This window comes from Theropithecus gelada, chromosome 8 (genome assembly GCF_003255815.1).
Source record: "Theropithecus gelada isolate Dixy chromosome 8, Tgel_1.0, whole genome shotgun sequence".
Lineage (NCBI taxonomy): Eukaryota > Metazoa > Chordata > Mammalia > Primates > Cercopithecidae > Theropithecus > Theropithecus gelada.
Window position 1 is genome coordinate 103,928,423 of NC_037676.1, and position 12,933 is coordinate 103,941,355.

A 12,933-nucleotide genomic window follows, 5' to 3' on the forward strand; every position below is an offset into this window, starting at 1 on the left:
CTGCAAGGACAGCACAGAAGGCAGAGCACACAGCAGGCAGCAAAGCCTCTGAAAGGAGAACAAACAAAAAATTGAGCACTGAAAGAATACGGGAAGCTATGGTAGAGTATGTGAGTCCACCAAGTGTGCATCTCTGTGTATACATACATACCCGCAGAATTGAGAGGAGAAAATAAATATTTTATCAGGAAGAAAGGAAGAAATGAAATAAACATTCTTAAAAAGTACTTCCTAAAAGTGCTATATCATTGTACATTTTATGAAATCTAGGCATTTCTTATATCCTCAACAAAATAGCAAGCTCCCTGAGGGCAGGTAGTCTGGCTTACATCCTGTATTCCCATCTCCCAGCACGATGCCAAGCACAGAAAGAAGACATTAAATCACTATTTGATGAATACATGCATAAAAAAAGATGGTTGCCCAAAGCTGAGATTTCACATTTTAATATTGTCTACTTTTAGTCTATCTTCTGTCTCAATTTGGCATTGCATCTGCACACAAATACAATCCTATCAAAATGGAAGAAAAAAGGTAAAATGTGAGAAAGCTGTCTGTAGAAATTCTAAAAACCAAGAAAGGAACAGAGTGAAGAATCTGGCAAAAGCACATTTATATAGTTATATATTGTTTGTGAAAGGAAAATGTGTTCTCGTGTTAAAATGATAATTTGTTAATATATACCTTGTATCTGTGATTTAGAGGCTTATCCTGTGCAATTTCTTGGAAAAGAATTTTTCAACCTCAATTATCAGGATATAAGTAGCTTTCTTAGTCTTTAAAGAGAAACATCTTAAAAGTGCAAAATACAATTGTTTAAAGAGGAAAATAAATACATTGTATCAAATCACAGATGTTACAGTTTTTTGAATCCCAAGTTGCTTTCTGCATCAAAGGTAGGCCCATTTATTTTAATGGAAAGCTCTCAGAAAAAGCTTTAGGAGTCAATAATCAAGTTAATGTAGCAATTCTAAAGCTCATTGATTTGTGTTCATTTTAATAAGTCTTACTGCATGCATAATGTACACCTGAGGGGTATTATAATTTCAGCAAAGTCACTTGCCTTGGGTAGAAAACACAAAATGGGAATTGTAATTCATATGTAACAAATGATTTTGTAAAAAAATGCCAAATGTCATGAGACTGCTTCTATTTCTGGGAAAGATCTTGGTACATTTAGAAATAATCTTTCTATCTGAATCAACCCTTGAACTGATGACAAAATTAAAATTGTATCTATTATCTGCCTGAATACACCTGATCTAATGAATTCTTTCTTGAAAAATAAATTACGTGCTATTAGCATTATAGGAAAACAAGTAAGTGAGGTTTTAAAAATATTATATGAGCATTCGTAACTTTCTTCATGCTTGGGAGACAGATAGATTGTTTATGGCATTTATACATCTTTTACATAATCAAGGCTTCCACCGAAGTGAAAAATAACTTTCTGTGCGTGACATTTGGATGACATTTGGTAGAGGAAATTATACCTTTTCCTTAAGCCCCCTAATACATATTTACAAACAAGTGCTTTGTAGATATACTTCCAAGTAATTTGCTTTCACATTTGCCTGCTGTGCATGGAGCTGAGATATGGTTGGGTTTGCAAGATGAAACAAATGAATGCTTATCAGTCTCCAAGCTAAGGCTTTAATGTCCTTCCATGACTTCCCAAACTCCTCCCCACCCCCAGTTTCAGTTAAAGTTCAACCATTTGGGTTTTGAGTGCAGCACAGCGAGATTGATACCATCAGGTACTGAAACTGTGCTTTGCCAGTGGGTCAGGCAGCTACGCAAGAGGAAAACAATGCCAACCCTATTATAAAATCCCTCCCTTACAGGTTCACTGGGAGCTGACAACACAATGTAGCAGAAAAGGCAGATTCTTGTGTTGTTTACTTTTAATGGAATTAGAGAGCCCATTAGAGCTTCTGCTAAGGACCTCTCTCTATTGAGAGAACCCAGCCTAAGTGTCTCCCGGTGAAGTCTGATGTGTGGTAGCTCATTTGACCTTTAAAGACCATCTCTACTGGGTGGTTGGTTTTTATAACTCCTCCAGGGAAAATTCGATCTATGTATTATAGTATATTGCCAGTAAGCAATTATTTCAGTGGATCTAGTGGGGCTGTCCCACTTAAATGGCCCTTGTAAATATTCACAATCCATCACGTCGGCTCTTAGTTGAGACTTGAGCTGATAAGACTACATTTAATATTGCTTCCTGTCTGTCTGAGTGTATGTCCACTGTGAGTGACACGTGGTTAAATCAGTGAGCCAACCATGAATCTTAATAGCTTAGGAAATAGTCATCAGCACACTTTTCTCCTCTGGCTCCTGTAGTTCTAGCCAGGCTTTATGAGGAGTGGAAAATAACCAGTCTGTGTTAAGACTCTTGTGATTATGGCCACCAGCAGGAAGATCTCTATGAAGGACGTGGCCAAAATGATGAACAACTGCATAGCTCCCCAGAGTGATCATTTGCTTTGCTGACATACAACTGCCAGATGTTTTTCAGATGTTCCCTGAAAAGTATACTTTTTTATAACCTAAAGGTTAGTGTTTGATGAAGCTGTTGTTATCTTTAGAGCATCATCATACATTCTCTCTCAATCATCCCTGACTTCTGTGGTTGCAGGAACCATAACCAATGTATCTATGCTAGCACCTAGCACAGCCTCAGGAACTTGGTAGGCACTTCAAAAATATTTGTTGCATAAATGACTGTTAAATAAAAATTCTCTGCCATTAGGGCTTCTCCAGGGACAGTAATAGCATTTTCTGTCTGTGTGGCTGTAGTGGACAAAATACTTATACCATGAAAAATCAGTAGGAGAATCAGACATAGCGTGTTTTTTCTTTCTTTCTCTTTCTTTCTTTCTCTCTCTCTGTCTCTCTTTTTCTTTCCCCTCCCTTCCTTCCTTCCTTCTTTCTTTCCTTCCTTTCTTCCTTCCTTCCTTCCCTCCCTCCCTCTCTCTCTCTTTCTTTCTCTCTTTCTTTCTCGCCTTCCTTCCTTCCTGTCTCTCCCTCCCTCCCTCTCTTTCTTTCCTTCCTTTCTTCCTGTCTCTCCCTCCCTCCCTCTCTCTCTCTCTTCCCTTCCTTCCTTCCTTCCCTCCCTCCCTCTTTTCTTTCTCTCTTTCTCTCCTTCCTTCCTTCCTGTCTCTCCCTCCCTCCCTCTCTCTCTCTCCCCTTCCTTCCTTTCTTCCTTTCTTCCCCTTCCTTCCTTCCTTCCTTCCTTTCTTTCTTTCTTTCTTTCTTTCTTTCTCTTTCTTTCTTTCTTTCTTTCTTTCTTTCTTTCTTTCTTTCTTTCTCTCTCTCTCTCTCTCTTTCTTTCTTTCTTTCTTTCTTTCTTTCTTTCTCTCTTTCTCTCTTTCTCTCTTTCTCTCTTTCTTTCTCTCTTTCTCTCTTTCTTTCAAGTTTTGCTCTTGTTGCCCAGGCTGGAATGCAATGGCACAATCTCTGCTCACTGCAAACCTCCACCTCCCAGGTTCAAGAGATTCTCCTGCCTCAGCCTCCCGAGTAGCTGGGATTACAGGGTCCTGCCACCACACCCAGCTAATTTTTGTATTTTTAGTAGAGATGGGGTTTCACCATGTTGGCTGGGCTGGTCTCGAACTCCTGATGTCCAGTGAGCCACTCACCTCAGCCTCCCAAAGTGCTGGGATTACAGGCGTGAGCCATCGCGCCCAGCCTGTGTGTTCTTTCTTAGTAGTCTTCATCACTCAGTTCCTGTGAATCACCTGACATTTGCATCTTTAGTCATTCTCTTTTTCTTTACTGTTCCTCAGTCCTTGTCAGGCCCCTGCTCTAAGCCCAGTGAATGTGTGGGTTTGTATTTCACTAGTGTTCTTCAAGCCCAGGGCTCTGTTTTGTCTTCCCGGGGCTTCTGTACACACCTGCCTGTCTGTACACACAACACAGAAGATGACTCTGTGTTGGTCACCGCTGGATCACTCGTCTGTCTCCCTCTTGGACTGTCAGCTCCGTGAAGCAGGGTTTTGAGTTTCTTTTCTATCCCCCGTATCTAATGTTGTGTTTGACCCATTGTGGGCTTGTGTGGATGTTTACAGACTGAATGAATACATGAATTAAAGAAATAAATGAAGAAAATGAATATATTGGTAGTTAGATCATCATCTTTTTTTAAAGCAACTTTTCATGGTGTATATTTAAGATACACAGCATGATGTTATGGAATATATGTAGATACTTTATCCATCATCTCATATCCACCGTCTCACACAGTTACCCATTTCTTTTTGTTTTTGGCAAGAGCAGCTAAAATCTACTCATTTAGCATGGATTCCATATACAGTATATATATTTTTTCTTTTTCCCCCGACCTCCATCTACAGTACAATTTTATTACTGATGGTCCTCATGTTGCACCTTAGTTTGCTAGATTTGTTGGCATAATTAGATCGTTGTTGGGCACTTGTTTTCAGAGAGTGGCTGGAAGTGTGAGAGCCCAGGGGTCAGGGCATAGGGTTGCTGTAATCAACCTGTCACTAAGCCCTGTCATCTGACCTGACTGGTGTGGATGTGGTACCCCACTAAGACATTCCTCAGTGCCGAATGAGGAGCTCAAAAATAAAATAAAAATGAGGTTTATAGAGATGTAGCACTAAAAATGAGATGCCTGGATTGCCAAAAGCCTACAGGCTTTGGGTTTGAAATGAACTAGATCGGGCCTAGTAGTTAAATCAAAATTTCAAAAGGCTTTTATTTTATTTATTTATTTTGAGATAGGATCTCGCTCTGTCACCCAGGCTGGGAGGGTAGTGGCGCGATCTCAGCTCACTGCAGCTTCAAACTCCTGGGCTCAGGCAATCCTCCCATCTCAGCCTCCCAAGTAGCTGGGACTACAGGGATGCACCACCACACTCGGCTGGTTTTTAAAGTTTTTGTAGAGATGGGATCTCACTGTGTTGCCCAGGCTGATCTCAAACTCCTGAGCTCAGGTGATCCCTCTGCCTCAGCCTTCCAAACTGCTGGGGTTACAGGCAAGAGCCACCGCGCCCGGCTGAAAAGCCTTTCACATGCAGTCCGTTTCTCATGGTTTTCCTTCCTTGAGGGCTGCTCTCCATAGTGTCGCTGTGGTGTGACGGACTTCAGGTCCAAGGCTTAAAGGTGAATGGAAAACCCAGGGGATCAAATAAGACAAGCATTAAATAGTACATCGAATGAAATAGTTTTCAGAACACATAATTGTACAATTTTAAAGCAATAAATAATTTAACATTTTATTTTAAATAAAAAGAATACATGTGGCATCAAATGAAAATAGTACCAAGAGTATAATACAGTGTACCTGGATCTCCCCAGAAACCACCTCTTAATCATCAGTGTAGTTACCACGTAAACCTGGGTGCTACACTGATACCTCCATTCTGTGATAAATCACTCTTAAATGGTATCAATGGTCTGCCATCCACTATGTAAAATGAGGAGAATTTTAGCTCATTTACACTCCTCCCTCTTTTCTTACCAAATTTTATAATAAAATAAAATAATTATTTTTAGTTCTTTTGTTGGTCGGCACTATAATCTTATTAATTTCCTGGAGTTTCCATTTTTTTGAACTCGTGTGATTTCTCTTACATCTCTTGATGCCTTGTGCTGTAAGGTGAGGATACCTTCACTATATTCACTATATTTTCTCTCTCCTGTTTCAGATCTTACATTTAACAATCTTTGACTTTTTCACTAACATGAAAGTATATACGTATCTACATTTTGTCCTGCAGGGGGATCCTAAAGGGAAAATTGAAATCTGAAGACATTGACTTGTGTAAGGTTTCTTAGCTGGTTAGTGCTATAGCTGGGGCTAAAACCTGAGGCATTTGACTCCCAATCTAGTAGGCTTTCCACAGATAAGCTCAGTGATTCACTCATCTAATGTTTATTGAGTGCTTATTTTCCTCCAGGCACTAGGTACCAGTAACACAAAAATAATAAGTGGTCTCAAATTGCATGCTTCATAATCAAGGAAGAAAGACAGATATGTAAACAAATAACTAGGTTTCAATGCAGTAATTTGCAAAGGAAGGTGTTATCTGATTTTTTTTTATTCCACAGGTCAGAAATTAGAATAACTGATATAACTATTAGAAGCGGCAACTTTGATGTGTTGAGGAAACAGTGTTTTACCCAGGCCACTTATGCATGTTTAAAAAATAAGTAAGACTTTGCTGATATACTTCCAGGAAAGCAATTTAAATGGTCTGTTTCAAGATTAAATATGAAAGCAGATTTTAAAAATAATGTATAATTATAAATTATATGTTTTATGCTCAGCATGTTTTTATGTGAAAAGATTATCAAAATATTCTTCAGTTGTCCTTATGGAGTTGTTTAGTATTTTGACTTAAAGTCTAAAGTTTATGCATTTATTGTACATTCTTTTTATGGTGACTTGTGAACTTTTTCTTTCTGTTTCCTTCAGATTTTCATCACCGTGAATTGCTTGAGTACAGACTTCTCCTCCCAGAAAGGGGTGAAAGGACTTCCTTTGATGATTCAGATTGACACATACAGTTATAACAATCGTAGCAATAAACCCATTCATAGAGCTTATTGCCAGATCAAGGTCTTCTGTGACAAAGTGAGTAAAGATGACAGTTTTTTATAAAGGTATCTTTGTTATTACATATTACTTTTAATGGCATTTCTTCCTTGTCACCTTCACTTGTCTAGTGGTGTCAAAATAGTCACTTTACTCATCACAGTGGGAGTGGTAATCTTTTATTCTCAGTTCCTGTTAGATATCTAGGAAGTCTTCAGTCAACTGTATTTTTTTTTCAGTTTATCATTTTTATCACTAAGTTAACGACTGTTTCTTAGCTCAGGCTGCTATAACAAAAAACCGTAGACCGGGTGGCTTAAACAACTGAAATGTATTCCTCAAAGTTCTAGAGGCTGGAAAGTCCAAGGTCAACGTGTCAGCTAATTTGGATCTTAGTGAGGGCTCGCTTCCTAGCTTGCAGACAGCTGCCTTCTCACTGTGTCCTCACATGGCATAGAGAGCGAGCATGCGCATAAGCTCTCTGGTGTCTCTTTTGCTAAGGACACAAATTCTATCATAAAGACTCTACCCTCATGACCTCGTCTAAACCCAATTACCTCCCCCAAATTTCACCTCCAAATACCATCACATTGGGAATTGGGAGTCCAACATATGAATTTTCGGGGCACACAAACTTTTTAGTCTATAACACATTGTGCTGTAGGTTTGATCCAATGAGATAGCTCAAAGAACAGATTAATATTCTTTACTGGGCGTAGACCCTGTCCCAGAGCATATCAGTGCATCCGTTATTATTTTATGGGTTAAATGGGACCTCATCTAGGACTTTTTGGAATGGAAATAGCACTTATAAAATAAGTTCATTAGTACATATGCACTCAGTAAACATGTACTTTGAATCTCCCTGAATCCCACCCCAAGAGAGTTGAAAAATTTGAACAGAAGAACTTAAAACCCTATGATTAGGTGACAGGAAATCCTCACAAATCCCAAATATGAATGGGACCAGGCATTAACAATTTCAAACCCTGTGTGATATCAGCGTTTGTGAGGGAAAGTAATGGGGCCACTTGATAGCCAAAGAACAGGACACCTACAAAGTTGTCCAAAGTACTCACTGGAAAGTGAAGTGGGCTGTCTCAGGACAGCATGTGAGACTTGGGTGGGAGGGTGCAGATCTAGTGGATTCTAATTTGCCAGTGAGTGTAAGAGGACTGAGCATTGAAATGTTTTGGGCTCTATGAACTCTGGGAAGTCAGAAACTAAAGTTCCCTTCTAAGACAAAATCCTGCTCTGGAAAAAAAAAAAAAATTCTCGGAGTAAAGTCCAAGCTGAGTTGGAAAAAAAAAAAAGGTGAGAAGGAAAGAGGTCAAAATGAAAATGAAGAGGAAGATGGGAAGGGATACAGAGTAGGCAGATCTCAGAAAATCTGACTATATTTGTATCACTTTGTGAACACACCAGATGGGGACCCTGGGAGCCACGAAACTAGAAGAAATCCTGGCTCACTCATTTCACTTGAAAATGACCAACAGAAAAGAAAAAGCAGTTGAATCCCATACAATGTTTTATGAAAAAAGAGATTAAGATCAGACTGACTTCCCTATGAATAATGAATGCATTTCAAAAAGACAGGCCCACAAAACAGGTGAAAACTGTAGCCTAATATTTCAAAATAAACTAAATGAAATTAAGGAAATAATGGACGTTATGAAGATCAACATAAATCTCAATTTGAAAAAGTCAACTTGAGATGTGTAGAAAATAGAATGACTTGAAAAAGATGAGATGGAATTCAAGGAATTTAGAAATAAAAGATTAAAATGGATTAGAAATAAAAACTATGCTAGAAGCAACACAAGAGTAAATAAATATAAAAGATAATGCTTTAAGAAAAGAAGCTAGGAAACAAAATTTTTAAAATCAAAGGAAATGAAGAAAGAGGTGTGAGAGAAAATACAGATATAGAAGAAAGGTAAAGGAGATGTAATATAGATCAGGTGCGTGGCTCACACCTGTAATCCCAGCACTTTGGGAGGCCAAGGTGGAAGGATCACATGAGTCCAGGAGTTCGAGACCAGCTTAGGCAACAAAGTGAGACCCCTGTCTCTACAAAAAAAATGTAAAAATTAGCCAGGTTCAGTGATGCATGTCTGTAGTCCTAGGTACTCGGGAGGCTGAGGCAGGAGGATTGCTTGAGTCCAGGAGTTTGAGGTTGTGGAGACCTATGCTCCAGCCTGGGTGACAGAGCAAGACCCTATCTTAAAAAAAAAAAAAAAAAAAATCCAATATACATATAATAGGAATCTTTGAGGAAAAAAAAGTGGGGGGATGGAATACTAAAAATACATTGCTTTAAATATGCATTTAAATACATATTCTCAAAGGAAAACCTTAAACAGAAAGTATATGTATTTAAACAGTCCACCACGCACTTGGGAAAATTGATCCACTATAACCAATACAAAATAGTTAAGCTATTGGACTTTTTGAAAAAAGAAAATAATTTTCTTTGGGCCTCTAAGTAAATAAAATAAATATTAAATCACTTATAAGGAAAATTTGATTATCAAACTTTTCAACAGCAACACCTTGTCAGAAGACAATGATATTTAAGGTAATCAAGTAAAGAAAATGTGGGCCAAGGATTTTATACACAGCCTAATTGACTTTGAAGTGTAAAGACTGCAGGCACAAACAAAATAAACAAATCCCCAACATCCAGAGAATATTTCTTCTCAGGGACTCTAGTAGTGAACACAATTTAGACAAGCAGTATTACTGTAAAGATATTGGTAAAACGATGGGTGGTGCGCATTCAGGATCTATTTACCTGTAGATCTAATTCTAAATGATGGTGGAGACAGTGTGACAGTATATTCTGACAAGGTAGACATCGTACAATTGTTTTAAAACCGGAAAGGATAGGAAGGGTATATGAGCAGTAAAATAAGTTGACTAGCTGCTTATAGAGATTAACTGTGAGTGAAAGGATAGTACTTCATATTAGATGCTGGGGAGAGAGAGGAACAGGAAGAAGATATTAGTAGCCAGTTCACTGTTGCCCATCACTCTTTTTTAAAATTATTTTTCCCTAAGTTATTGGGGTACATGTGGTATTTGGTTACATGAGTAAGCTCTTTAGTGGTGATTTGTGAGATTTTGGTGTGCCTATCACCCAAGCAGTACACACTGCACCATATTTGTAGTCTTTTATCCCTCAACCCCCTCCCACTTTTCCCCAGAAGTCCCCAAAGTCCATTGTATCATTCTTATGGCTTTGGGTCCTCGTAACTTACCTCTTACATGTCAGTGAGAACATATGATGTTTGGTTTTCCATTCCTGAGTTACATCACTTAGAGTAATAGTCTCCAGTCTTATCCAAGGCACTGCAAATGCCATTAATTCAGCCCATCACTCTTACAGGTGCTGCAGTCAGTTGTATTAAAGGTTTAATACTATTAACATGTTTGAGAGTTCTGGTTTAGCTGTGGCAGGAGAAAGCAGAGATGGTCAGGAAACCAGAAAGAAAACATGTAAACAAGAACTGCATAGGGGTTAGGGACATGCGGTGTAGCAGTAAATATCCCTGAAGTCTCAATGGCCTTTCAGGCCATGATGATTTCAGTTAATGCCAATCATCCAGCCATCAGAGCAGCAGGGCAATCAATAGGACAGTTTCCATGACACTGGTAGGACAGTAGGACAGTACACAGTAGAACAGTTTAGGACAGTTCAGAGTACACAGTAGGACAGTTCACAGTACACAGTAGGACAGTACATAGTAGAACAGTTCACAGTACACAGTAGGACAGTACACAGTAGAACAGTTCACAGTACACAGTAGGACAGTACATAGTAGGACAGTTCACAGTACACAGTAGGACAGTACACAGTGTGACGGTTCACAGTACACAGTAGGACACTACACAGTAGGACAGTTCACAGTAGGACAGTACACAGTATGACAGTTCACAGTACACAGTAGGACAGTACATAGTAGGACAGTACACAGTAGGACAGTTCACAGTAGGACAGTACACAGTATGACAGTTCATAGTACACACACAGTAGGACAGTACATAGTAGGACAGTTCATGGTAGGACAGTACACAGTATGACAGTTCACAGTACACAGTAGGACAGTACATAGTAGGACAGTTCACAGTACACAGTAGGACACTTCACAGTACACAGTAGGACAGTACACAGTAGGACAGTTCGCAGTACACAGTAGGACAGTACATAGTAGGACAGTTTCCATGACACAGCAATCAGTAGGACAGTTTCCAAGACAGTAGAGAAGTTTCCATGACAGTTTCCAGAGGCCTGTTAAATCAATAGACACAGTTGTATAGGAATGGTGAAATATCAAAGGTACAGACAGCATAAGCAATTTGCCCAGAGACACACAGTGAGAATGCAGAGTAGTTAGATGCAAATCTAGGTCTAATTTCAAACTCATTCTCCTGGAATTGATAAATAACTTTATACATAAAATACCGAAATGACAACTGGCATTTCAACACCTCAACAAAGAGCCAAGGTAGGCTTTAGAAACAAAACCAAACCAAAAAAATCAGCTTATATCTTTAATTCAGCATATTAAACATTTTCAAATGATGTATAACAGACAATTTTTTAAAGCAAAAATAAGGAAGCATTTAAATAATTTGAATTCCCTTACTTTATTTCAGATATTCCGGGGGAGACTGTAGAATCCCCCTCCATGAATCCCCTTCTTGGAAATAAAGAATAAAGTTAGAGATGACGAGAAAGAGGGGAAAGAATTGGATAGAGGAACCTGGCAATTCATTCATATTCACTTTGGTAGTTGGAATTGAAAGTGAGAGAGAGGGCTTAAGGATTCTCCTAAAATTATTTTACATTATAGTGTTAATGTAATAAATACTAAGAAAAACAAAGAATAAAAGCATGCATAATGTACAGCGAATGTTATGTTGTTGTTCACCTAAGTCCTAGAATGAGAGGGACTATAAGACACTAAGAGGGCAGATACAATTACTGATTGATTATACCTTTTGTTTGAAAATAGTTTTATACATTTTCATTCAGTTATTTTAACCTGTAGAAGGGAGACGGTGAAAAAGAGGATTGTATGGATTTTTCCAAAGCAGTTGTTTCCTGAAGTCGTGTTAAGAGGGTAATCTGTGGCAAGGAAAGAAATGGTTGAAAGAACCACTTATTTGTGTGAACATGTTTGTAAATATGCATAAAAACTGGGAAGGACTATGTCAACAAATACCTTGCCAATCAGAAAGTAGGTGGCATTTCCAATAGCTCCTATTTTGCATATCAGTCTAGTAAATATCAGTGCTAAGTGAAAGAAAATGGTTGGAGAATGTTGGATAAATGATAAGCATTTATTCCAAGTAAGTAGTGATGTCAAGAGGTTCTAGCAGGAAGTTACACATCCTGATGTTAAGAGTTGGAGTGGGGTGTGTCAGGAAACTCATAAGGAAGAAATCTCACGGGTCCTGCAGGGTGTATTCATCGTAATTACTGTCAATTTATTTAACAAACTAGACCCGAAATCTTTTGCTGTAATTTGTCATCATTGTTGCACTCTAATTTCAAAATCCAAGTAAAACTGATTCCTGGGAGATTAAAAAGAGAAATAAAAGTTTAATTTGTATACTGTTCAAATGGGTGTGTAAATACAAATGCCCAATTTGACTTGTCCTTTCAGGCAAAAGAGTTGAGGGCTATTCTGTTTTAAAACCATGTATTTTTCTCATTACAGTCTATAGTTTTCAAGAGATGGAATTCTGCACTATTTACAGTTCTCCAGCTTGATTTCGAATGAATCAATTAATTAATCAATTGTAATTAATCTCACATCTGCGAGAGTGCAGATGAAAATAAAGGGCTTCCCTAACCATACTTGGTATTAAGATACTTCTATTGAAATGCATGTGTTAATACATTTTAAAACTTTGGGATCTGTTTATATACCTACCTATATAGATACCTACATGCATATCTTTATGCTAACATTAAATTCTTTCACAATCTTGCGTGAAGATTTTGTGTTACTGCAAACAATAGCTACACATGGTGGAAAAGCTGAGAAATAAAGCCACATTCTTAAAATACATGTACAGGAGCAACTTAAGTGTTAAATAAAAAACAAAGACAGCCATCACCTCTCAAGTGGTGGCAAAAATGATCACAATATTGGCAGGAATTTTTCAGATATATTTTCCAAATTTAACACTCTATAGTGGACATTTAGATGGAGGAAATTATTTTCAAATGACAAATTTAGTATTTGTAACGAATTATTCTCTTCTGGAAGAACTAGACTTTTGCACTTTAATAACAGTGGAAAGAATATTTTCTCAAAGTCTCAGGTCACAAAGAATCATAGAGGTGGAATACTTGG

General features: G+C 38.1%; 1 protein-coding gene across 2 annotated transcripts in view; it reads left to right on the forward strand.

The window, feature by feature from the left end:
* The window catches only part of GRHL2 (grainyhead like transcription factor 2), a 184,209-nt gene that overhangs the window by 125,409 nt on the left and 45,867 nt on the right, over window positions 1-12,933 (forward strand). For both annotated transcript variants that reach the window (XM_025393836.1, XM_025393834.1), the window contains exon 9: window positions 6,446-6,604. In XM_025393836.1, the coding sequence (XP_025249621.1) occupies window positions 6,446-6,604 (159 nt within the window). The remainder of the gene's footprint in view (window positions 1-6,445; window positions 6,605-12,933) is intronic.